The sequence below is a fragment of the Canis lupus genome, chromosome 1, assembly GCF_011100685.1.
Source record: "Canis lupus familiaris isolate Mischka breed German Shepherd chromosome 1, alternate assembly UU_Cfam_GSD_1.0, whole genome shotgun sequence".
NCBI lineage: Eukaryota > Metazoa > Chordata > Mammalia > Carnivora > Canidae > Canis > Canis lupus.
In genome coordinates, this window is record NC_049222.1 from 98,069,772 (window position 1) to 98,097,590 (window position 27,819).

The 27,819-nt window shown below is 47.7% G+C and overlaps 1 protein-coding gene and 1 long non-coding RNA gene across 7 annotated transcripts in view; both read right to left on the minus strand.

Moving 5' to 3' along the window:
* Positions 1 to 203: 203 nt before the first annotated feature.
* Positions 204 to 27,819, minus strand: part of SPIN1 (spindlin 1) — a 74,958-nt gene continuing 47,342 nt past the window's right edge. For all 6 annotated transcript variants that reach the window (XM_038527329.1, XM_038527332.1, XM_038527331.1 and 3 more), the window contains 4 exons: positions 22,412 to 22,460; positions 11,560 to 11,813; positions 6,840 to 7,073; positions 204 to 3,601 (listed from right to left, as the gene is read on the minus strand). In XM_038527329.1, the coding sequence (XP_038383257.1) occupies positions 3,402 to 3,601; positions 6,840 to 7,073; positions 11,560 to 11,813; positions 22,412 to 22,460 (737 nt within the window). In that variant the 3' untranslated portion in view covers positions 204 to 3,401. The remainder of the gene's footprint in view (positions 3,602 to 6,839; positions 7,074 to 11,559; positions 11,814 to 22,411; positions 22,461 to 27,819) is intronic.
* LOC102157320 lies at positions 12,702 to 15,177 on the minus strand. Its single transcript, XR_005354339.1, has 2 exons — positions 13,747 to 15,177; positions 12,702 to 12,951 (listed from the first exon to the last, which is right to left on the minus strand). It is a non-coding gene; the product is annotated as an uncharacterized LOC102157320 (long non-coding RNA).

Here is a 27,819-nt window from a genome sequence, read left to right on the forward strand (position 1 = left end):
CGTCTCCCCTCGGGGACTGCCAAGTGTCCTCACGCAAGTAGGAGTTCGACTTCTTCCCGTTTCTGCGTGCGTCGGACAGTTGACACGTGGTGAAAATGGGGAAAAGGTTACTCAGAATCATATAATAAAACTTTAGAAACTTTTCCAGAAGCAGGTTTAACACATCACATTTTGCTCATGAGCACAAAATTTACAGTCAGAAGTTGCACATAAAGGGTTTATTTTAAATGTTTTAAGGATAGGATAGAGTTACATCATAATTATAAAAATTACTTACAGAATTAACAGATTTATATTGTTTATACTTCTAAATGCAGAGAACAGGGAACTGTCTACACATCGTATAAAATAAAATTAAAATTAAAAATGAATTCAAGCCTGAAAATGAGGTCATTTACCTAATTGCAAGATGCGAACACGACGACCCCTGAACTATACACATCCGCTCACACCGCACTAATGGTGGAAATACAAAAAGCGCAGCATTTCCAAGGAACCACAGACATTTCGACCATAATTATTTTGTTATAATAATTGTTCCTGTTTTGTCTTTGGAGAACTTTCTTTTTTTTTTTCTTTTTTTTCTTTTTTTTTTTTTTTTTAAGACAATCAGCTTAAGAATGTTTTCAGGCACTACAATTTGTGACAATCAGAACAGTCCTCTAATGGGTCCACAGCGTTCAGAGATTCAAGCCCAATGCACTTCGGGGTTTGGCACGTAAAACAAGGACAGGAATGAACTCTGGCTTAGAAGTAACTGTGAGGCTTCGAGAATGCACAGTCCCTTCAAATGCTGCACGACAGAGCTGGGAAGTCACCTGCTGCTGGCACTGCATGGCTTCGCCAGTGCACTTTCATCCTACGACCACTAAAACGGCACAGGAAGCAAATATACAGAAAACTGAAAACAAATAAAAACAAAGATAGAAAACAAAAAACCTAAATATCTTTCACATGCAAGTTCAGTTAGTTACATTGAACATCCTACTTAGAATAGAGCATGCAAAAAAGGATGGTCTGCGTCTAAGGTTCTCCTCGGAAGCTTCACGTGGCAGCCGGACGTCACACGCACACGACACGAGAACACTAGAGCAGGTCAGTGAGGAAGGCCGGGACATTTTATACAGGTTCAGGTCTTGTGTGGTCACAAGTCCCACGATAATTTTGGAAACTCATGTTGGCCTCCTAGAACAAGGAACCAACATTCTGATAGCAGGAAAAGGCAAGCAATGCATGCAGATCTGAAACGTGAGCCTAGAACGAAGCCTGAAATACCGGGCGAGGGAGTGCAGTCAGTCACCGCGCAAGTGTGGGCTGAGCCACCAAAAGTAAAAAGAATGGGGGGAATAAAGAACACAACAAAAAAACCCCTTCCCCTTCCTTCCACCCTAAAGGCAACACATGGAACACTGATTAACATAACGGTGATCGTCACGCGTCACGTTCGTCTGGGGAGTGGCACACCACGTAGTACTGAAGCTGCTACAGGTACTTGCAGGAAAACCCCAATGCAAGTCACCAAGTGACCCAACCCTCAGGACACTTCCCAAGAACACTGGTTTTCAGCCTGAAGCCACCTCATCACGTCTGGGTGCACACGCTGGGCATACCCACTCTCTGGGCACACGTGTCCACATGCGCTTGGGAGCTGGGCCCAGCCTGGAGATTCGCATGCAGGGACTGTGACGAGAGCCTCCAGGGAAGGAGGTGACAGGTGTGCAGCATGACCCCTGTTCAAGCAGGAGGAGCGTCTGAGACCAGGTGCTCACCACAGGGAGACAACCTACACAGGCCGGGCGCTGCCCTGCTAGAGCGCGCGAGGTCACCACCCCACAGCACCACAGCACACAGCCTCGCCATGCAGACATGCATTCCGAGGCCACAGCTACAGAGTCTCTGAGGCCTCACGATCTGGGAGCTGACTCCCAGAACTCAGGCAAGTTTTCCAATCTCCACAAGAGACTGGTCTGACGTCCTGCCTCTCTCCTGGCTTTCGTACGGTCAGGGCTCATCCAAAACAAAGGGACAGATGGCCGTGTCGCTGGCACACTAACTACCTCTGCGGGTCTATTCCGGTGAAGCCCACCTTGTGGGAATCAGCCACGAGAGGGTCGTGCAGCCATGGGCTGCTTCCAGGCACACCCGGGGGCTAGCGCAGTGACCGGCCCTGACGTGGCAGGGCCCCTGGATGGGGAGAGCCCACATCAACAGCACTCGAGGAGCAAGACCGTGCAGCACCACAGAAGGCGGCCGGGGACCTGGCTGTTGTGCATCTAGATCCTCTTGTGGGGAAAAGCCTTCTGACCACAACCATGTACCAGTAAGAACAGTAATAAAAATAAGTGTTCCAGAGAACCTGCTGGCAGGCGGCAACACCATTCTGAAACTTGTATTTCTAATATAAAAGCACTAGGTTCTGCCAGGAACTTACCACACACACACAAACCACTGATGCACTGCTGCCTCTCAGATCCACGTACTAGAATCCAGACTGATTTGTACACATGAACGGACCGCTTGGGCCACCCAAAACACACCTGCACCACTGTGTGTGCACAAGTACCTGGGCTTTGCTTTAAAACAGAAAGAGGATTTATGATTAAAAAATATGTAAACAAAAATTTACAAAGCTTAGAATTAAAGGCAGCTTTTGACCCAGATTTCTAATGTTTTGTTGAATTCTAATGTGGGTCCAGCAACTGTTCTCAAGGGATTTATATTTGGACTCATGATTTAAAGCCTCCAGACTGAAACAGTGTCTGAACTTCCGACTTCCAGAACATGCTGAACATCCTGATGTTGTCTCCTGTGCCCACATTTAATTTTAAATAGACAGCAGTAATATACAAAATAGGACTGACTTAGGACAAGCACTCCTGTTAAACTGGAGAATATTATTGAACCCCCACCCCAATCCACAAAGAAAGGACTGCCAAGGAAGAGTGTGTGTGTGTGTGTGCGTGCGCGCGTAGTGCATATGGACACACACAGAGCTGGACAGGTAGATAGAGATACATACACGTCTCAAAAAAGAAGGCAGTACCGACAGTACCAAACTACGCTTGCAGTGTGGCAGCAGAGAAGGAGAGCTATGGTGACGGGGAGCTGGGGACGATCCAGTACAGTTCTATACGACCGCAATGCTAGCTTAACTTGCACCAAACTTGCCTTAACTCCCCTCCAGACACACAGACTTCTTTTAAGAGGAAGGAGTTCCTTACACAAAATGCTTTGTGTTCACATAAATCTGTACTATTCAGAACAAAACCAGTTCTGCTGGCAGAGATTGTGGGTTCGCAGGGACATTTAAGCTTTCATTAAACTGGAAAGCAATCAAGTCTTTATGTCTACAAATTATACATTTAATAGTTCCACAAATTTGGCAAAGTTCATGATGACATCTAGGATGTTTTCACCAAATCGTAGACATAAATATGGAAATCGTCATCAAACTTGATGAAATAGACAGACGGTTTGGCCTCCACTTGATGAATGACCATGCCAGTCCTTTTAGAGCCGTCCTCTTTGGCATATTCCACTTGTTTGCCTACCAGGCTGTCCACAACTTCTCCTGGTTCCCTTTCTGCTGGAGGAGAATCATCTGTGTTAAAGAGGGGAAAGAAAAGAATTTAAAGTCAAATTTTAGGTATGTACCAATTCACATGTCTATTTTCATAATAATTTTTTAAAAACTTCACATCCCTGATTATCTAGGGCAAGAGTCGGCAATGTTTTCTTCAAGGGCCAGATGGTAAATATGTGAGGCTTGAGGCTGTACGGTGTCTGCACAGACTACTCAGCTCTGCCAGTCACAGGGGAGCAGTCGCGGGGGTGCCTAAATGAAAGGTGTGGCTGTATGCCTGTAAAACTTTATTTATTAAAACAGTGTGCCGCCCCCCAGGACCAGGGTGGGTAAAGGATTTTGAAAATCATAAGCAGAAATTCCCATGGCTCCTGTGTAGTAACAGCTGAGAATGAGAGGTGAGGGCTCAGCAGGGCAAGACCAGGGAAAAGCCGAGCCCCACAGGACCTGCCACTGGTAATAGCGCCCCCTGGGACGCTGAGAAGACACACCCTCCTGGGCTTTCCCAGGTCACCCCACCACACAGTCTCCCCCAGCTCAGCTTCTGAGTAAGAGTTCCCGTGCTCTGATATGAGTTCCCGCGCTCTGAACACAGGTGCCCAGCGCCACCCTCCGGCCCAGACCAATCACAACGGGTCCCCCGGGTCCCCCAAGATGACAGAGGTCCCCTCTGCCCGGGGCCTGTTGGGTGACCCTGGCAAAGCCACGCCACGCCACCCTGGGCGAGAACGGCTCGGAGCACAGCAACAAGCGACCACCGGCTCCCATGGCGAAGCTGGGAGCAGCAGGGCAGGTGCGGCGAACTCTTCAGCCAGGAGCAGCACCGGCCTCCCACCCCAGGCGCCTTGCTCACACCACATGGAGCACCCTCAGTCTCGCAGCCCTGAGCCTGCCACCTCGACCAGCCCACGCCCAGCCTTGTTTCAGCGGGTCTCTGAGCAAGGAAGCCTGGCCAAGCCACAGGGCCAAACCACACACTGTTCCCTTGCCAGGCAGTGGCGCCAAGCCCACCTCACTTTAGGAACACCTCCAGTTTACAGAGCTTTGGGAGCTTACAGAGCTTTAGGAGCTGGGACGGCCGCCACCTCAGCAACCCCAGCAGGATGTCAGGGCCTCTCGCCGAAGCCCCCCGCACAGAGGCCCCTGCACAGCACTCACACCGGAGCATCATCACTGTGGGCCAAACACTTGCTGAAGCAGTGTTTGGGATGGGAGGAAAAGACTGAAAGGGCAAGGGGGTCTGGGGGACACCACACACAATGCAAAGGCCCACGCTTTCCAGCAGTGAGGCAGCAGTCCTTACTGTGGGTCCTTTTCTACAAAAAAGTTAAAAACCCAACTTCATATAGGCTGGAGAAGTGCTCTTAAGGAACACTCTCCTGATAATTAAATTCCTGCCCATATAAATATTTTCCATTACAGACTTATGACAAACCCTAAGACAAAGAAGGTAGAAAGTCAGGGCCAGATGAGCACAAGTGCTGGAGGAAGAACCCAACGAGAACAGACATGCTGTCACCCCATCCAGGCCTGGGAGCCCAGTGCTGGAGGCAAGGCTATGGAGCAGTTTAAAAAAGAACAGGCTTACCACCCAAAAATGAAATTAAGAGAATAATTTCATTCATAACAGTATCAAAAAGAGCACAAAATTCAGGAATAAAACCTAACAAAGAAGTACAAAACTGCTACTCTGAGAACGTCAAGACACTGTTGATAGACATCTGTAAATCTCAGCAAAGCGGAGAGTATTCCTGTGCTCCCGGGTTAGAAGGCTTCATATTGTCAAGATAATCAGATTCAATCCCCCTCTGAGTCCCAGCTGACTTCTTTGCAGAAACTGACAAACTGATTCCAAAATTCATGAAATCGCAAGGAACTCAGAAAAATCCAAACAATCCTGAGAGAGAACATAGGATTCAGCACTGCCCAACATCGTAACTTACCCCAGAGCCGGGTAACCGAGTGTGGCACATGTCCCCCGAGGCACAGGCACACAGAGCAGCACCCAAAGCCCAGGAACACAGCTGTCCATCCACAACCAGCTTCTTTCCACCACCAGCAGGGAAACAAGTCTTTCCACAACATGGTGCTCAGACAACACGCAGAATGAAGGTGGACCCTCCAGCACATCATGAAAATTAATGCAAAACATTTCAAAGATCTAAATGTAAGAGCAATGCCTACAAGACCCGTAAAAGAAAAGAAAGAGGTAGGTCATCATGACCTTGACCTTGGCCTTGGCAAAGACTGTCAGACACAACACCAAAAGCACAAGGTACAAAAGGAAAACTAAAGTGGCCTTCGTCACAATGAAAAACTTCTGTGCTTTGAACACCACCAAGACCGTGAAAAGAAACCCACCGAATATGAGAAAGTGTCTGCAAATCCTACACGTCAGGAGATCCGCACCAAGACCCAGACTTGATAAACACAGCAACAGAATGGCGGTGACGAGAAACAGGCAGACAGCACCAATAGGCTTCTCCAAAAAAGACATAGAAACGGCCAGTAACACACAGAAGGCCGCCTGGTGTCTGTAGCGGTCAGGGAAATGTAAACCAAGCCCATGGTGAGGTAGTGTTTCGCAACCAGGACAGTTAGAGCCAAAAGTCAGGTAACACGAAGTGTTTGTGTCAGAGCCCTCAGACACAGTTGACGTGCATGGAGAAGGGTACAGCGGTCTCGAAAACCAGTCTGGCGGTTCCCCAAAGATTCAGCAGTGACCACACACCCAACGGTCCCAGTCCTCAGCAAGCACTCAGGCGAACTGAAAACAAACGTCCACTGAGAAACCTGCACACAAAGGTTTACAGCAACATCCTTCATCATCACCAAGAGGTGGTCTACAACACACGTGCCCATCAGTGGATGGGTGAATAAACGTGCATACAGTGCAATTGTACTTGGCCATTAAAAGAAATGAAGCACAGACACTTGCCACAACACGGATGAGCCCTGAAAATGCTGAGCTAATAAGGAAGTCACTCACGAGGAGTCTACATGACACACTCCACCCACGGACAAGTCCACACCCAGGATAGGACACCCAAATAGAAAGCACAGGACTTGAGGCAAAAATGCAAAACTTCACAACCTATGCTTGGTGCATGACTAGAAGAATAATTTAACCCTCAAATTAAAATAAAAATCAAAATAAAATAAGATACATGTACAAAAATAGATCATCAAATATCTCATTCTAAAATTCAAGTTCCTTTGGAATTATCAGAAACAAAGATTGCCAATGTACACTTACTAGAATCGGGCATAATGCGAAGGTCGCCTTCTTTATAATCATCTAGGAGCTGGTACATGTACAAGACGGGATCCTTCTCGTAGGTGATGTAGAACCACGTGTTCATGATAGGGGCGCGCGCTAGGACCATCCCCCTCCACTCGTCCTTGGAGCCATCCTCCGTCTCAAACATGTGCTCTACCGCCTTGCCGATCATCGTGTCGGCCAGGTGTGCATCACTGATTCGAGAAGTCGCTGTGGACAAGAAGCAAACAACGGTTCACATGGGGGTTTTACAAGATCCGTACTGTGGAGACTGAGCTCCGGCAGAGGGACAGCCTGAGACGTGGTCCACGCACCACAGTAGTGGCACAAGGGCCAGCAGGAGGCAGCAGGGGCCAGGCCCACAGTACTGCTGGGGGCCCAGAGCACGGGCTCCCATGGCACCTCCTGGTTCTGTCCCCAGGCAGCTCCTGGTTCTTCTCCTGCACTCCTCTGCCCTACACTGATTCTACCTGGAACTTCCAATGGTTTTATTCGAGGTATAAAGTGTTTAGTGTTAATGGTTACTTTATATACTGAGTAATCACAGCCTCACTCTAACTGCAGAGCAGGAGCGGTCACATACACCGTCACCCCACTTCCCTTTATTAACACCTGGGTAACACAAGCCAGGGGATGCAAGCTAAGAAATTTCACCCATGCCAGGCCAGAGAGGGGACTCTCATATGCATGGTGACCAGACTGCGCCTGGCATCAGTCACGGCAGCCAGCGCTTTGGCTTAAAATGCCCCAGTGCTTCCACCTGGTCATGTGAAAATCAAACCATTTCCCTGGGCCTGGCAGCCTCCCTTCTTGGCCTGTCCCTCTGCCCCCATGGGCCTCTCTCTCCTTCCCACCAGGCTCCTCTGTCTCCAGGACCACAAGGTGAGATCAGCCCCACACCAGCCACCTGTCGTGTCCTCCACTTTACTTATTCCCTAATGACACCTGGCATCACCTGCAGTGATCCTGTTCCTGGCTCAGACAGCGTCTGCATTCCCACACTGAGACCCCAGGGCGTCAACAACTACCGTACAAACTAATTCTCAGGCCTGCTCTGTGTGAAGAGGCAGGCGGACAATCACAACCTTCCTTTTATTAATAGTGGGAAAATCATGAAGGATCCTAATGATGCAAAGATTTCTCTTGTCCTCACATTTTAGACAACTGTCATTAAAAACAAATTAGCACTTCTATTTCATTCATAATCGCTTCTATTTCTGTTAAAATTCAAAGGAACAGATTGTAATTTCTTGCTCAAGATACTGTTACCTAATTTTATTAGAAGGACACTCCAAGCACATATGGTGGTTCTCTCCACTTACACATGCAGGAATTCTCCAAAATTACACAAAATTCCCCACCGCACACTAAAACAAAGCCTACTACACTCTTTGGGCCAGAAGTTCTCAAAGTTCGATCTCCAGACTCCTATATTCTTAAAATATTTCTGAGGATCTAAAACTGCATTTTAGCAAAAATAAATAAATAAATGAATGAATGAATGAATGAATAAATAAATAAATAAATAAATATTAAAAATGCACTTTAGCATATGGATAGCTATCAGAATCAGCTGTTGGAAATTATAAATGACAAATCTACAGAATTCATTTCTAACAAAAAATAACTATATCTTCTTATAAAAATGTAGTAGGAAGTGTGTAGCTTCACATCTCTGTACACCTCCTGATACCCAGCTCTACAGGGCAGCCAGGTTGTCCTATATGCTCCAGTAATCAGTCACATGCTCTTCCAGTGGACACACAAAATCCAACCTCACAAAGCCCTGCTGCTGAAAAGGGGCTTTTCAGGAAACCAGATGCTCCCCTATGATGCTACTTGACAATCAACATGTGGTAGCTCCTTCATGGTTAAGTGTGGTGCAGAATCTGGAATTGTTATCAGCAAACCTGTCACAGTCACAATAAAAATGTCTCCAGAAGAGATAAAGAACTTCTACAACTCAGCAGCAAAAAAAAATAATCTGATGGAAAATGGGCAAGGATCCGAATAGATTCTGCAGAGATGACAGACAAGTGGCCGAAAAGCATGTGAGAAGATGCTCAACATCACTAAATGTCAGGGAGACTCACATCAAAACTGACAGAGAGGGGGCAGCCCCGGTGGCGCAGCGGTTTGGCGCCGCCTGCAGCCCAGGGCATGATCCTGGAGACCCTGGATCGAGTCCCACATCAGGCTCTCTGTATGATGCCTGCTTCTCCCTCTGCCTGTGTCTCTGCCTCTCTATCTCTCTCTCTCATGAATGAATAAATAAAAAAATCTTTAAAAAAAAAAAAAATGACAGAGAGGGACGCCTGGGGGGTTCAGCAGTTGAATGTCTGCCTTCGGCTCAGGTCATGATCCCAGAGTCCTGGGATCGAGTCTTGCATTGGGCTCCCGGCATGGAGCCTGCTTCTCCCTCTGCCTATGTCTCTGCCTCTCTGTGTCTCATGAATAAATAAAATCTTAAAAAAATAAAACACAAACGAAAAAAAAAAAAAACACCCAACAGGGCACGCCAAGGGTTGGGGAGGACAGGAGAGAAACCAGAGCCTGTGCCTGCAGCTGGGAACCCAAGATGCTACGAGCGTTGTGAAGAACAGCACAGGGACACCCCAGCAATTCCACCTGGGGCACTGTCCTCGAGGGACAGGAAAGCAGGGGCCCACCACCTCCACAGCAGCATCACCCCCCGCAGCCCCACAGAGGGCGGGAGGCACAGAAGGGGTGCACGTGAGCACGGAGGCATGGTGCAGCCCTAGAGAGAAGGGGGTGCTGCAACTGCAAGGGCGCAGTGAGGTCACAAAAACACAAATACTCTACAATCCCATTTAGGAGGCATTTCAGGTGATCAACACCACGGAGAAGGGGGGGGTGGTAAAGAGGGACAGAGCTACAGGCCAACAGGATGAAGACTTTCTGGAGACCTGCTCCATGACTGTGTGGACACAACTAAACACTCGCTTAATTATGGACACTTAAGAATAATCAAGGTAGCGAACTGCAGGTCACATGTTTTCTCACCACCACAAAACCAACCTGTTGATCGTCCAATGGATCCTTTACCAGCACATGATCTGGTCCCATAGAGAAGATGCTGTGTTTGCTGAGTGATGCAGACCATGAACACTGCCTCCTTCCCAGTGGAATGAGAGTGACCGCTACACAGCTTTCCAGACTGAGGTCCACAGGGAATACCGACATTAACTAGCAATTCAAGTCAGCACGCGATACCCTGGCTTGCATAGCAGCCTTTGTATTTCCTTGGTAAGACTCTAGAAAAGCAACCCTGCCTCCTGCTGGGAACTGCCAAAAAAACAGGAGGCACTCTGAGTCCATCACCATAAATACTTAGAGATTTGGGGCTATTTTGGTTTGCTCAAACCATGTTTTTACCAACATAAAAGGACTTCCTCTGTCCTACAATGGCAGAAGAACTCAGGAGATCTGGCACAGGCCACGCAGCAGAATGCAGGTAATCTCACGTGGGCTGGCAGCCTCGCCCCAGGAAGGAGGGAGACTAAACTTCTGGGTCACAAGAATATGTGATCACTACCCAGCACAGACAATGGATATAAAGGTTTGGACATTTTCAACACCTGAAGGTAAGACTCTTTGATGTTTGTGTCCTACATTGGAAATGGGTGCACATGGGGATCAAGAAGAAACCATGGCATCCTACGGGGGGGTGGGGGGCGCTCAGGAACAGGTGAAGATATGACAGGTGCCGAAGATGCAACACCGCTCAGTGAGGTACCTTGAATAAACGGATAAGAAAGATGGAAAGCAAGATCTCTGTGAGAACTGAGCTGTCCTGACAAAGACAAATACACAGCACTGCTATCCTCAGGGAACACCAACAAGAAACCTGCTGACCTGGCAAAGAATTAACTTGGTGAGGGAAGTGTGTGTCCTAAGAACACAGGGGCAAGAACAAAGGGGACAGGGGACTGAGGAGCGCCATCTCTTGACAACCTGGCCCCTCCAGGTCCACCTCTGCTGGGATGGGGTTTGTTAACACGGAAGCTTCTAAAGACCATTCCAAAAGCATAAACAGATATATGCTCGTACACGAGTAGCATCACTGTAATAAGGAAACATTTCAAAGTGAACACTCTGAAGAAAGTAAGGTTAATGCAGATGATCTTAACAATAACATTTTACTTCATTCCTAAGGATAAAATCAGTCATTATTATTTAACGGACACCTTGTGTCTTGAGGAACACATCAGGGGGACATTTAAAGACTCCCTCCCACAGTCAATGCAAACAGGGGGTGGCTGCCTCAGGTGTGGCTGCAAATGCAATGCCACTGACATTACACGATGAAAACTACACTTCACATAAGGCTTCTAATAAAGGCATAAGCTACCACAGTCTGATGAAACAAGTACACAGCATAGTTGAGCTAATAAAATATTCTTACCCATCAGAGTCCACATGAACAGTGAGCAAAATGTAGGAAATAACCATGTTAGAAATGATCAGATTGTCAATTTCTTCACCAATAACCTGATACATCTTTACATCCCTAACAGTTCCCTGGACTGTGCTTTCAGTGACTTAACTGTGTACCGGGAGTGCCTGCACTCCAGTAAAAATAAAAACACCAATAATGCAAAAGAATCATCAAAAAGCATCCATTTCGATAATCATTTTTAAAGCATACAACGCACAAATAGTAAAGAGAACTTACCAACTCTATCAGGGAGGACTTCGAGCGCAGAAACTCTTTCATCTTTATTAAGTTCTAGTCCATAAACACAGTCAAATCCATCGTATTTTATAAGATACAAAGAAGGATTTACAGGCACCTGGTCCAGAACGGTTCCTTTCCACTGGGTGACAGGGCCATTCCCCTCCTTCCACCCATGCTGAATCCTGCAGCCTACGATGTTCCGCCGGGGCTGGGAAACAGGTTTGCTCGGCCCCACACTGCTCCGATGTTTTCTGCATTCACACATATACACACGTAAGGGATCATCTCAGAAGTATGCACCCCTCGATCCAATGCTACCGCTAGCTAGCATGCTCTCCTCCAGGTAATCCCAGGCCTGCGCTGGCTAACGGTGCCATGTTCCCGGTCCAGGTGCCTACAGGTGAGCCCCCCACCCCCATGGGGTGCCATGTGCACATGTGCACCCCATGTGCACATGGCATGGCAGCCACAGGGCTCCCCATGTACCCACTGTGGACAGGCAGCAGGGCACACTGCCCATCAGCCCTCGTACTGAGCATGAGCATCCTGTTGTCAGCATTCCGAGTCCCCTTTAATGCAATCAATTCACAACAATCCCAGTTAATCAGAGGAAGAGAAGGGCTGACCATGTGAATTATGTAAACATACACATGGCTTTACAGAGCATGAACCTGTTCCTTGTCACACGAAATGTGCAAACGTTCAGTGTCACCCACAGTGGTGGCCACATCTCGAGCCTCCACCACCTGAAGCAGTGAAAAGACACTAGACATTGAGTTTGTCCCTTCTCCCTGGCCAGCAGTCCAGGCTGGCTGGCATCTCGCACCGTCAGACCCCCACACGGTACCATCAGGACATCTCCAGAAAACATGCAATCTTACACACTGAGATTTGGGACAAATACTTAATGTAACGTTAAAAAGTGTTAGAGCAACATATTCTTCCCAGACTAAAACTGAAAACTCTCCGCATGGTGTTTACAAGCAGTACATGTGGGTCCTGGGATCCTGGTTCTACCTAGCTCTCCGCACATAAAGGACGGCCCAGCCCTGCCCACGCTGCAACAAGAACCTTCAGTAGACAGAAAGCTCTTGCTGCGGCAGCACGAGCGCAAATGATGAACGACTGGCACACACACAAACGTTGAAAAGGAAAACCATTTATTGGAGGCTGTAACATTTAAAGCTACAGAGGTATGTATTTCCAGTAGAAGAGTCTGGCAAGCCCAGAGTTCTGTGAGACGGAACAGGTGCCAGCAGAGCACGGCTGCCTGAGGAGACCGCGTCAGCTGCTGCAGGCTTCACCTCAGCCAGAGGCGCCGGCCTAGGAGAAAACCGTCTCACGCTGGGCTGGAGAAGGGGTCCTGAGGTTCCGAGGTTCCGTGCAGGGCTGTGAGGACAGCAGCAATCATAGGTCTGCCCCCGACCCCAAGAAAGCTCGGCAAGCACCCAGCAAACCTGCCTCCCAGGAAGGTGGGGCTTGCCGTCCTCTCCAGCAGAACAGCACCATGAGAGACAAAGAGACAACGGGGACACGTCACAGAGACCTCACAGAGACACAGGGGCTCTGAGCTCGACAGCAAGGACAGCCATCGAGGAGTAGGACCCCAAGGGAAGCATACCCCCAAAGGTATCTGCAACCATCAGACATACAACAGAGCCCAGAAAGGAGGACTGAAGCGTCCAACAGACACTGGGGGGCACACCTGGGAGAGAGGACAGAGGACAGTAACAGAGAGACAGTGACAGACACCAGTTCCAGCTTCCAAACAACAGGACGACACCATATAACTCTAGAGAAATGCCCCAAATCTGTGAAGGCCACCCTGGGAAAGTGGGCCCGAACCACAGACACTGACATTCTAGTAAGACAAATGGACCTCAAGGAACAGAGCATCTTGTGGGCATCTGGGCAAAGGGACCACAGCATGTATAAGCAAACAAACTGGGAACGTTGACAGTGACACTGGGGCCACCAGACAACAGAGTGACAGGGGTCAGATTCTCAGGACAGAAACATGAGCCGAAGGCTCTCCACTGACCACTGAGGCCCAGGAAGACCGTCCTCACCAGCACCTCCTGAGAAGTCACAGGAGCACCACAGAGGCCAACCCCAGGCGGAGGTCAACCCCCAAAACTGTCAACTTCAGGCCTCTTCACAACCCCTGGGAGCATGCCGCTGTACCTGATGGGCCCCATGTGGGGTGGACGGGGAGCAATCCTGCTAGCATGGCATTTCTTCTCCATCAGTCCATCACCTACTTCTTGTGACATTTAGGCAGAGATCCCAGTGATGCACTGTATACAGGGTCAGGCTTTCTGCACACAAAGGCAGAGGCTTGCTCCCAAACCCCAGTGAGGAAGGAATGCAGTCCCACGCAGCATTTCAGTGATCCACATCAACACTCTGCAGTCGCTATCAAAATGAGGGCAATACAGCATCTGCACCAATGTCATGGTTTAGCTAACTCTGTCAAGGTGGCTGGGCCACAGTACTTGGGTATGTGCTCAACCATTACTGTAAGTTTTTCTGTGAAGGCACTCTTCTAGAAGGACATGTACATCAGCAATGTAGGTGGGCCTCATCTAGTCAGTTGAAGGTCATAAGAAAATGTGGTCTCACAGGGAGACGCAATTTCCCCCCAGACTGGAGTGGCAACACCAGGTCTTCCCTGGGCAATAATCTCTGTCCTTGTGTGCATGTGTACCTGTACACACACACACACACACACACACACACACACACACAATCTCCACTGGTTCTGTCGGCTTACAAAAAGAAACTACAGCCAGCAGATTTCTATTCTAGATTCAGAGGCACGTAAGGGATCATCCTCTGTTCCTGTGATTCTCAACAAAACCAACCTAAACATGGCCAAACAAAGGGCAGCTGGAGACTCAGAGCAGCACATATCAGCTTGGCCACGCGTCCCCCACGTCCCCCATATGCTCACAAGTGGTGCTGTGCTGTGGCTTGCAGCCATTCCTGAGGGAGCATGCCACGGCGCATCATTGCAATTCCAAGCAGAAGACCCTTATCCTGCTGTGTCCAGCAGCAGCGCAGGCCCTCTCCCTCATGGGGAGCTGCTGGGTAGTCCTCTCCAAAGGGGCTCCTGCACCCGTCACCCCGGAACACGGCAGTCCTTTCCTCCGCCTTCATTATGGGAACTGGAAGCACCAAGTCCTGCTGCCGTACACAGGAAGCCTGGGCGGGTCCCACATCTAGTTCTGTGTCTGTGCAACACGGTGCCTTCACTTCCTTCCGTGGTATCTCCTTTTGTCCGTGTGGCTGATGACGGAGGCTTCTGAGCCCCGTGTGCAGCTCTCGCTGGAAGCCACAGAGCTTAGCTCTGGTCTTACAGAAGCTACCTCTAACCTCTGAAGTGCTGCATTTAGATTTAACGTTTTCCTACTAAAACCTATAATTAATCAAAATCTATGCTTTCTTTCTTTCCTAGCTCTACCAAGAACAAAAACAAGCAAAAAATTCTTAGTAAAAGAATGAAAATTACTGAAAAACACCTTGGCACATAGTAACCCCACCTGACATGCTCAAACCTGGGCTGCTATTCTAAATCGTTATTTTTCATTTCATTCTTATCTGAATAACTTTTTAAATACATTACCTTACTTAGAAACAAAGAAGGATTTTTGTTGCTTCTGGTAACATTCCCATCTCATAGACGTTTTATCTTTCTAGATACATCCTCTGGTGAAGACGGGTTCCCAGAGGCAAGTACACGTTCCCGCAAGCCTCCCAACGCTGTCCTTGCACCCGTGTCTACACGTCCGGCTCAAGGCCCTCCTCCCTCAGGACCTGTGTCAGCAAACACTATGTTCACTGTCTCCCATCTTCCAAGTTACAGAGAGCAGGCCAATCAGTCCTTCATTTTAACCAGATTTTCTGAGTTGCTTTTAGAATTTTCTCTGTTCCTGCAATCAGAAATGTCAGAACTTGTGACTTGTGTTTTTAATCACCCCTCAACTAGCACTTGGTCCATATAAGATGTGCAGAATATCTACCCTATTTATTCTTGATCCTTCCCCCTCCATCCCTTCCTCAGGAGAAGTATGCAGTGCTTCCAGGTCGATCCACCATCCACCTTCCTGGGGTTGCTCATCTTCCTGAAAGCCTCAGAACCAAGTTTTCCTGAATCAGGTAAAATAGGCTTGAAATTCAGCCTATCCGTTGAATACCTTACATAGTATCTTTAATTTCTAGAAACTGATTGCTTGATCTCCTCTTGAACCACTAGTGACTCTAAAGTTAACAAGCCTTCTGACATCAAGGGTAAGGTTCACGTCCTTCCTGATACCCTATGAACTCTGCAGGTGGGCCCTGTTCATGCAGGTGGGTGCAGTGTGACTCTCCTCCATCAGTGCTCCTCAGGTGCCTGGTGCTTCTGTGTTACATGCAGGCCCAGACCAGAGCATCTGTAGTGGGAGCACTTCCCTCAGGCCCGGGGGAGCCCTGTGATCTGGGGAGGGTCTGATAAGCAGCTGTGGTGCAGGGGGCTGCAGAGTAGTGGGGAGGCAAGGGAGCCGAGACCTTGGGGAGGGTGGCCAGGGACATCCTGGGCATCTAGGCAAGCTGGATCCCCTTTCCGGCAACCTTGGCTGCAGCCAGCCCTGGTGGTCTCTAACCTACACAGATTCCAGGGCCTACTCTGGTCGTCACTCTTTGGAGTCCTCCTTTTCACCTCAAAGTGGCAGAGTATTCCTCAGCTCACATTTTTATATAAATCTGCTCCAAAATGCTTTAGGTCTCCCAGAAATTTCTAGTGTTCTGGCCTCCCAGTAGAATAATGTAGGATGAACTTTCTAGTTCATTAGCAACAAAAATTCAAAGTTTGAGGAGTTATTTTAATGTGAATTATGGCAAGGCAGGTCCTCTATCTGCTTATGGTACAGATACAGTTCTCCTAGTGATTCCACGTGCAGGAATTTATCTGCAGAAGGTAGTGGGCAGACACCAGGTCATGACGGCAGAGCAGAGAGTGCGCACGTTCGACAACAGCCCCCCTGATATAGCGGCTTGCAGCATGTGTAAGAGCACTCTACAGAGAATGGAGGAAATGGGACAGGGAAGCCTTGGATACATAATTACATAATTATCCATACAAATATGGAGAAATAAAGACTTCTAAAACAGTCACTAAAGTACTAAGAGCTGTGAGTAATCCCTGGATGGCATTAAAAATACTTGTCTTCCTGTGTCTACCTGTGCTTTTAAATTTTCCTACAATGACTTAAAATCAGTTCATTTTTACAGGCAAATGAACCGCAATTTTTAATTTAATTACTGCCAAATTAATGCAATGAATATCTTAATTCTGCAGGAAACTACATATAAAAACAGATTTATGCATGTTACCGTTACCAATTCCGAATCTCACTCCTAGTGCCTGCATCTAAGTCACAGATAACTCTACCTAGAGAGCATCACTTCAATGGCTCTGAATTAATAAGTAAATAAACAAGAATCAATAGCGTGGCTGAAGAAGTGACAGAGATGGCTCTCCCTGAGGGAGCCCCAAAGACAAAGATGAGTAATTAGAACAACACGCTTGTGTTTCAAGCCAGAAGTCAAGCTCCCCACCTACCGGGACATGACTCTGCAAGCCACCTGACTGCCCCTGCAGCCAGTTTACAGAACAATATTCTAAAATATTTTTATACATGTTAAAATATCAAATTTAAGAGTGCACAAATATACATTGTTTATAAACTGATTTAAGTTCTTCCAATCAGCATCGATCTGGCGACAAGTTTGGGAACTTCCCTGGGTAACAAGCTTCATGCTCACATATCACATTAGTCTATTATGGGCCAAAATGCCAATAGTTGCTGACGCTGGCTGACAGGGTGCAGTACACGTTACTCATTTTTGTGTATGTTTTAAATTGTGCATTTAACTAGAAAGGTTAAAAATTGTATCCTAACCAAGTTGTTAACTCTTATTTTAATTGCTAATCGCTAATTTAGATAAAAATCAAGAACTGTAATAAAAATTAAAGCTTATTTTCACGAGCTGAGTACCTATAAAAGCAGACTCAGAGGCTGATTCCTGGAGAAGGTCCAGATGCAGACACACCCTTGGGTCATCTCTGGGTAGTTCAAAGAGCAGCACACAGGTGGGATATTATCAATGGAAACAACTTTAATTTAAAAAGAGAGCTCCCCTGGACACACGTTTTTAACCGCCCTTAACCTGCTGTATGTTCTGGGGAACGAGCCAGCCGCTGCCAACTGGTGCCTAGATGTTTCACTCTGGGCAGAAAGCTGGGACTATGGCTGAGCACAAGGGAAAAGCCACCCCAAGTCGGGATCCAAGGAGTAGAGGATAAAGTGGAGAGAGCAGAGGTAAGCACGGATGACTACTTTGCTCGCTCCTGATCTCCAGAAGCCATCTCTGAAACAATTGGTTTCAGGCTCTGGTGTCTGGCCTTGGGAGGGACGAGCTGCCATGTGTCCCCACAGCGAGGACCGTCAGGGAGAGTGGACGGGGGCTAGCCCCTTGGCAGACAGCCACTCTCACTGCACCAGCAACACCTATTCCATGCTCTGATGGGCGTCGAGGAGCCGCAGCCAGGAACAAGGGCACCAGAGCGCATGTGGTAGGCCCACGCTGGCCCTGACTCCATGATCCCACAACCTTCTAACCTAACAGGCTCTGCAACCTGGGGGAGCACAACTCGGAACCAACACAAATTTCTATGCACTCGTGTTCGGAAAAAGTACACCAAGACCATAGGGGGCACTTCTGTACCTTGCTCAATGCTTCAGGTAAGTTCTGAATCGACCACTCCACTTGTTCTGTCATCCAGAGAAGAAATTCTGTGTTGGGAGACCTTCCACTTGTTTACCTAGGCTCCCTCCATGCCTGAGACCCACCCTGAACTGCCCCGAACTGCCCTCCAGGACTGGAAGGTCTTATTTCAGTAGCCAGTAGTAAAGGGCTCACACGTCCTAAATCCAAATTCAACTACCACAGCACTGAACCAGTAAATGCCTGTCCCACAGTATGGACTTTGTACTTTGACATATAAATTCATGACACTCTCTCTTTATTCTACTTAGTACTGTCCTAGAAAAGCAGCTCCCTTGCTCTGTATTCTAGCAGAATTCAGAAGAAAATACCGATTAAATCAACACGGCTGTCTTTTGACAAGATGCACAGCAGCACAGAGAAAGAAGACTGCTTTCCTGTAGCCGTTGCTTTAATAAAAGTTCCACAGCTGCTATGCCACTGCCGGCGTCACAGGACAGTATCAAAACAGGACAGGGCAAGTGCATCTTCCACCCAAATTGCTATGAGTTCTGTGGCTGTTTACATGCTATGCTATGGCTCTAGGAACTAGCCCTCCCACCACTGAGGGCCTTCCAGCACACTCTCCACCTCACTGGTTGAAGTGGTGATTCACAAGCAGATTAAAAAGTCTTGTAGGTTTTGATCAGTTCAAGGCCCTCAGCACCATGTGGGCTCCACCTAGATGGCTGCTCCACTGCCCCTGTAGTCCCCGCGTTTATGATGGACACCCCCACTCTTCAACGGGAGGCAGGAACACGCTCCCCATGGAAACACGGTGTGCTCGCTGGGTACTCCGTGCGGGAGCCCGGACTGGCCACTCAGCCTCTGCAGGAAAGGACTCAGGGTTCCCCTCGAAGGGAATGCCATGAACAGTGCCCAAGGCCACCCAGGGACTCGAGGAAGAGGAGGGGGAGTTTCTGTCATTGTCACTGTCAGTGACCTAAATCTTAACAAATGGAACAGCACTCCCTGGAAATACCTCTACTTAGTATGTGACAGCTCTGGTCCATTCTCTAATGTCCATTAGCGGAAAATATACCAAAACCCTGGAAGTGGAAATGCATCCACTCTTCAAATTAGGGAAGAACCAGATGTCCATTTAAAAACTGAAACAGGGACGCCTCAGTGGCTTAGCAGTTTAGCGCCTGCCTTTGGCTCAGGGCATGATCCCAGAGTCCTGGGATCGAGTCCTGCATTGGGTTCCCCACAGGGAGCCTGCTTCTCCCTCTGCCTGTGTCACTGCCTCGCTCTGTATCTCTCATGAATAAATAAATAAAATCTTTAAAAAAAAATAAAAAAGAAGAACTGAAACAAAGAACAACTATAGCTAAACTCACCTTAGACGCGCCTCAACTGTACCTTCCCTTCAAAAAGTACTCCTGAGCCTTGAACAAAAAGGGATTGGGGCACTGACCCCCACATGGTCAACAATCTGGATAAAACTCCTGACCTACTCAAAATGGAACAGCTTGACCAGAATCCTTACTGGTAACAGAACTATCAATTAACACCTATTTTTTATGTTAGCTGTATCATATGCCACATTTTTACAATCACGTAAGCTGGGGAAAAAGAGACGGTTGTGAAGACAACCATAAGGAAGAGAAGATAATTTTCAGCGCCGTCCTGTGTTTATGGAAAGCAGCCCAGTCCACGTAAACCCATGCAGCTCTAGGCCCAGGCTGTCCTAGGGCCACCCGCACTTTTACCGTGGGTGGGGCCGGGAGACGCCTGTCACCAATGTGCTCCTAGAACACCATGAGAGGACTGGCCAGCAGTAGGCACGCACATTTGTTCCGTAGCTCCACAAACTTCTGGGGGCAGCAGTGCTCCAGCACAGACCTGAACCCCTGAATCCTGCTGGTACCCACAGGGACAGGGGCCCCACCGTACTCGTCTGCTGGGTGTCTCTGTGCCTCTGTCCAGCAGTGGGGTGTCTGCTCAATCTCCCCCAACCACACGGGGTGCGGCGTGGCCACAGATCAATGGGTTGCGTGCTGGAGGGCAGCAGTGCAGGAAGCACAGGGCAGAGTGAGGCTCCGGGTCTGCTTCTCTGTACGTGGCTTCCACACACATTTTCCTTGTGGAAAGGGACCATCCTGGTCCACAGGAGGATTTTTAGGTATAGAAAGTGGTACGAGGCAGGTGGAACAAAGTGCCGAGGCGCCCAGCAGAGCCATCCAGCATCCCGCTTCGAACCAGCTCCTGGCCCAGGGCTACTCCACCAGTGTTCTGGCCCCTCCAGAGGCCACTTGTTGTGAAATGTGTACACTCGTGCATCGTCCCTCTTTTCTCCATCTTCAGATGTACGCGGCAATTAGAAGACACAGGCATATGGGACCGCCGGGCTTTCCTTTCTTCCTGGCTCCCTCTGGCTACAAAGTACCTTGGTCATAGCCCTCCACTCTTTCAACTGGAACAAGCACTAGTCCAAGCTAGTGCACCAAAGAGCACAGGGGACCAGGGCTTTCAGCTGGCACATATATAGACTGCAAAGCTTTAATAGGTAGGTGTTTATTCCTCGTGCTCCAGGGCAAGAAATAATCAGCACCTCAGAGCCAGGAGTTAACAAACGACAGTGCTTCCGACGGGGCTCGTGAAATCCTTGCACAAACCCAACAGGACCCAAAATCCTGAGTAAAGGATCTTCTAGTCACAGACACCCAGGAATGTGTAAAACAGGATAAAACTGAACGCACATTACATTCTTATAGCCCAGTATTAACTGACTGGCAAAATCTGTTTTGTGGGAACTGTTCTGGCCTTCCAGAGTTAACATTGTGCTCTGCTTCTCTCCCCTGCTGTATTTATGTTTCTGTCGTTACCTAATACTTAAGGCTTGTGTTTGTTTTGTTACCTTCTACTTGGGTCAAGGGATGGTTTACCATTTCCAGTGATGCTATGGTTTGATCACGAAGAGCAATTTATTAGATGAAGTAGATCACTGGACGTGACAGAACGATGAAGGTAATGGGCAAATCCACGAAATCTGGGAGGTGCTTTATCAAACCTCCAGGACACACGTACTCACCTCAACATCACACTTTATATCCCAAGTCATCTGCTGACCCTCGCACTACAGATATTTACATGTCCACGAGGAAGCACGTGTGCTCTGACCACCGAGCGTCAGAGAAGAGCACGCTTACACATCCAGAGCCTCTGCAACAGCCACAGTGTCTCGTGTTCTTCGCCCACAAAGGGTGGTGACTGAGGTGCTTCACAAGCCTTTCAGTATGAATAATTTGGAAAGAACTGCTGTACGGAGAGGCTCCGGAGGTGGTAGCTAGGACCCAAGGGTTTCTTCCAGGGTTAGGAGTCTACAATTAAGACTCAAACAATCAGAACTGGATCGTTAAGAGTGGTTTCCGTGGGGCAGTAGCAACGACCAGAACCTGGTGGGTTCTGTGAAACTCATTAAATGTAATTCAGTACAAGCACGGTATTTTCATTTAAGAGAGGGTCTCAATGTTCTTTTTAAATGAACTATGTTGTATGCAAAGACTTGAGGGAGAAAAGTGGCTTTTTATTCTAGTACCTATAGAATTTAGGATTTATGACATACCAGTCACTTAAAATACAGTTTTTTCATTTGTCTTTCAACATGCATATGCCTTTTCTAAATTACAAGCTTTTCATTTATTTGGAGACATTATAAAGCAGTGAGCAAGTGCCTGTCAGCATGCTAGGCAGGCCCTCAAGCATGAGTTCAGGCCTCTGTCCCCAGGGAGCTTCTTGTCCAGCAGCAGATCTGAGAAGAGACCCCACATGCCAAGAACGTGCAGCCTTTCCGAGGACAAAAGCAGAAGAGGTTCACAACACACCTGCCACCCGCACCACAACAGTCTAGCCCCATGGAGCTGGAGGGGAAATCATGGGCCAGGGGCTTTAAGACAGGGAAGGCCAGGCCAAGGCCAAGGGGCATGACTGCATGCCTGTCCCCAACATGCAGCGGGAGACGGCATCACACTGGTGTCTCAAACTCTATGCCACCTAAGGCCACACCTGCTAGCTAAAAGCAAGTTTCAGAGTTGCTTACTTGTGGGATGTCCTTTTCTTCATCATGCTTGCAGACACACCAGCATGGCCTAAAAGAGAAGTGAACATAAGTCAATAAAAACTGGACAGAAAAGACTTCAGAACTTGGGAAAAAATAAATTCTGAAAAGCTGCTATATAAAGCATGAAATGAAAATAAACCATAAACAGCCAACATATAGAAAGCCATTTACGTATCTAACTTTTAAAAAGGAGATAAGAGGAGTTCTGGGAAGATAAAATGACAAGAACAACAGCTTACCTCCCTAAATCAGCCACGAAAAACCACCCAAAATCACATGGACAGATATTACAAAAGTGAATAAGGATCCTGCGTGAAGTTAGCAGGTAGAGAAACTGTGTTCTTGCTACCAGCCACTATGGGTGCAGCAGACAGACCTGGGTGTCGGCCATTGGGACGATGGGCAGGACAAGACCCGGGATGAGAAGGCCATACGGGGCCCCATGCTGACCCAGACCGTGTTCCCAGGGCAACATGCGGATGACAGGAAGAGAAGGAAACCAGAAGCAGTTGGTACGCCAAGCTGAGAGCCAGAGCTGGGAGGACAGGGGGCCAGGGGGTCTCAGAGGGCCTCCAAACACCTGGAGGTGGGGGGAGCAGGAAGTTGTTCCAAGTCCAGCTAGCCACCTATTTGAACCTGTGGGCCATCAGTAAAAGCCACAAAGAGATGGCCCCTCAGCAGGAAGGCTGAAGGAGCCCTACGAATAAAAACTGCTACTGCCCATCCTGGCATTTGCTGACCCAACAAACTCAAGAGGCCAAGGGGATCCCGATGTGCCACAACACATTACCAATGGGGAGCGGCACCATGCACCACACCCAGTCAGTGTAAGTAACTAGCAGAGGTGCTAAAAGTGCTGTAATAAATACTCTCAAATACATAAAGGAAGATACAACTTAAAAAAAATATGAGAAAAGAAAGGACGGGAATGACCGGGTGGAAAATAGATGCTCTGAAATGAAGATGAGCAGATGTGGTGAGCCACAGGCCAGGCCCGACAGACACAAAGACCAGTGCTGCTGTCCAGCAGCGGGGAACGGCCCTGGTAGCCTGCGGGCCAGTGTCGCCTGGCCCCAGGTACAGCGAACTGCACCAATGACACAGGGGGCTGCATGGCAAAGAAACAACAACTCTGGAAGAAGGGAGCCCTCTCGATGCAGTAAGTGCACAACCACGTGGCCAGCAAGCTCAATGATGCCAACGATGACCAGACGAAGGCACATCCTAAATCACGTTTCTAAAAACCAGCAACCAATAAAATACTTTTAAGACAGCCAGCCAATGAAAGAAGCATTAAATGTATGGACACAAAGAGAATCCTGGCTCCAGATTCACTGTCAGAAAGAGCGGAGCCAGGACAGAAGAGTGTGTGTGGGGCTAGCCTGAGGAAGCCCTGTGCATGGACTTAGCAGCCTCCAGCCCCAATGGAGCACACAGTTACAGCACACATACACACACCAAGAAGCCACATTTAACCACAGGCTGCGTGTGAACCTTGTCCCAGGACACTGAGGTACACGCAGCAAGACCTGACAACCCCGGCAGGAAAAATCCCCCGTTCCCTGTACACACTTGAATTCCTCTCTCGGTAACGGACATAGCAAGTGGGTAGAAAATTGGTGGGGACACAGAAGACCCGAACTCCATAAACAGCCAACGTGCATTTTTTCGAGACGTTCACCCCGACACACCACCTGCTCCTAACACAAACCCTCCATACACTTAACCTGAAATCATAAGAAGTTCGTGCTCTGACCACATCAGAATTAAACCAGAAATAGTATCCGCAAATACCTGTTTTTTTGAACATTAAACACCAAACTTCTAAAAGTCCATAGTTCAAAGACAAAAATCACAATGAAATCAGACCTTGAAGAAAACTGGAAACACAATCCATGGGATGCAGCTATCACAGCAGGTACTAAGGTCATCAAAATTCATGCTGAGCAGCAAAACTATACAGAGAACAAAGAGCCTCAAGACCACAAGCTCAGGATGGTGGTTCCCTGGCTGAAGGAGGAAGGCTTGTGGGTTATCCCCAAAGCATTCTCTCCTTGGCCTCATATTGAAGAGTGTGTTTTAACACACATTTCCTAATACTACATTTATAATTTTAAAGTTAAGTAAACAGGGAGACAGACGGCCGACCGGTCTGTGCAGGACTCTGTTACTGTTCATAGGTGACGCCAGAGGGACATCCTCCCGACCTCGACCCAGTCCAGCCCCCCGGGAAGACACAGCCCGGAAGGAGAGCAGATCTCCCTGAAGCATCCCCAGAACATCTCAAGGCCTGGGGTGGATGGGCTGAAGAGAGCAGGTAAGCAAGCAGACATGAAGGATCGCCCAAGGTCTGTTGGACCTGCCACAGGCATCTGCACCCTCCCCTCCCACGTGGAGCACTGCAGGACAGGGCAGCTTAGCATCTGGGCTGTGCCATCTGCATGCCAAGCAAAGCTCCGGCCCACAAGTCACCACACACCCCAGCCAGAGGAGGACCACGGTGGACACAGTCTTCTCTTTATCACTCAAGAATCCCCCACCTGTATGCATGCTCTAAGACGAGCAGCTCGCTGTTCATGGAATGATCTCAGAGCTATACAGATGAAGTGAAAGAACTGGTATCCTCAAGAACCCTGAGGCCATCACAGTCACCACATGGGAATAAGAGGGAAAGCAAGAGCTCCTGAAAACCGAGCGTGGTGGGCAGAAAGGACGGTTCTGAGGTGGCACCTGAGGAGCTGAAGTTTCCCTGCCCCCTAACCAGCAGAAAGCTGAACAAGATGAAGAATCAACAACTCTTCTTCGACTGGCCAGAGAAGCGAAGTCACAGGGTGAACCACTGCTCCCCAAAGCAGAGACAGACCTGGGGATATGGACAAGGAGACAGAACTAAGAGGCAGAAGCTTCTGCGGGAACCAGGGCAGGGACGCCCGAGCGACAGGCAGCTGGAGCCTCTGTGTGGACAAGTCTGGGACAAACCCTCCAGCCACCAGTCTTGCTGAGGGAACGCAGGGCTCCAAGCTTCTGCAGGTTTCACCCTGGGAGCTCCACCAAGTTCTCAGGAAAGATCAGAGAAAAATCTCCTCCTGCTTCCAGCAGAGGGAGGGGAAAGTACACATGTAGAACTCAATGAAGCATTCAAGTCTTCACAAGGCCTGCCCTCAAGAGCCTAACCTCTGGGGTTCATACCCAAGCCCAGCTGGCCTGAGGGAAGGGACATGCAAAGTCCAGCTGCCTGCTGTCCTACCCCACAGGAGGAGGTGGTCATCCAGTGGCACAACTCACAAAAGGAGACGGGATCACAGCACCACAAACTGTGCAACCCACATGGCCCGTCGTCACATCACTGCAGACTGATGGGCTTCCTTCTTCCGTACATTGTGTCTTAGTCAAAAAATTATAATGCACATTAAAAAGCAAACAACGTGGTTTGAGGAGAAAGCAAGCATTCAAACTAGACCCAGGGATGACGGGGATGGTGGAATTATCAGACCAAGAATTATAAGTAACTATCAATAATAAGCCAGGGGCTCTAACGAAAAAAAATGTAGACAACACGTTAGAAAAGATGAGTAACGTAAACAGAGAGAAGTTATCAGAAAAAATTAAAAAGATATGGCAGAGATCACACCATAATGGGAATGAAGATGTGTCTGGGGGACTCACCATGGAGAAAGTGGCATCATGGAAAGTGCTTGATTAAAACCATACAAGGCAGGGGAGAGTGGAAGGGAGAAAAGGAAGAAAGCCCGAGGGCAAGGACCAGGAGCAGTGAGAAACGCAGCCAATATGAACCCAGCAATCACTGATCGGGGCTGAGGAAGAATCCTGGAGCTTCTGGACATGCCAACAGAAACCCCCAAACCTGAAAAGCTAAGAGAAAAAGACCAAGACAGGAAAAAATAAATCAGAATATCCAAGCACCTTGGGACAACTTCAAAGAAGTAACACAATACAAGGGGAATACGAGAGGTAAATGAAGTGACTATTTCCCCAAACTGATGTCAGACACTAACCCAGAGAAGACCAGGCAGGATAAGTGCCCCGAAACCACAGAGAAGTGCGTCATATTCACACCACCGCAAATCAAGGACACAGAAAAACTCCTGATAAAGCCAGAGAAAAAACATCTTACGCGTGGAGGAAAGGAGCAAGAATCACATCCAATGACTCCTCAGAAAGCCCACATAGAGCAGATTGAGAGACCTCAAGTGCTGGGATAAAATTAAAAACCTGCAATTTTATATTCTGCTACCCTTCAAGAGTGGAGCTGATGATGACCTGCTCAAACAAGCAAAAGTTAAGAGAATTTGTTGCCAAGACACCTGAGCTACAAGAAATGTTAACAGAAATTATTTAGAGAGAAGAAAAAATGATACAACTGAGAAACTCAAATGTGTAGAAAGATCATTAGAGATGGAATCAGTGAAGGTAAAACAAAACCTTTTGTTTTTATTCTTCTTACTAGAACTGGTTAACATTTTTTTCAGAATACTAACAAGTACTTATTATAGTAGCTTACCTGTAAGTGAATTGGATTAGTTATAAATGTATCCTGCAAACTATAAGACAGTCTCTTAAAAAATAAAAGAACAAAACAAATATAGCATATTAATCCAATAGTCACCTTAAGTATGTCTAAGTACACCAATTAAAAGACCAAGACTGCCAATGTGGAACAAAAAACAAGACCATACTATATACTCTCCACAATAAATCCACTTTAAATATAAAGACATATTTAGATTAAAAGTAGAGAGAAGGAAAAAGATATACCATGCTAACACTGATCAGAGAAGCGAGAGTAGCTACATTAATTTCAGAGAGATTCCAGAGCAAGAAAAGTCATCAAGGAAAAAGAGAGAGATTATGATAAAGCAATCAATCCTCTAGGAAGATAGGACAATCCCTAACATGTGTGCACCTAACAACAGCACATCAAACCACATGAGGCAAACTGTCAGAACTACGAAGAGAAACTGAGGAAACCACTATCATACTTGATGCTTCAATACCCCTCTATCAAAAATGGGCAGACCCAGCAGGCAGAAAATCAGTGAGGACAGTCAAACCCAACACTACCACAAATCAAATGGATGTGATGGACATCAACAGACCAACAACAGCAGAATATACATTCTTTGCAAGCTCCCATGAAGCATTCATTCCAGATCATAAAACAAATCTTAACACATTTAAAAGAACAGAAATCCTAAAACTGCTCAAAAACAATAAAATCAAAATAAATTCAATAAGAGAAAAGTAGCTGGAAAATCCCCAAATACTCAAAGATTAAACACACATGTAAATACAAAGTTCAAAGAAGAAATCACAAGACAAACTTAAAAATGTTTTGAACTAAATGAAAATGAAAATACGATTTACAA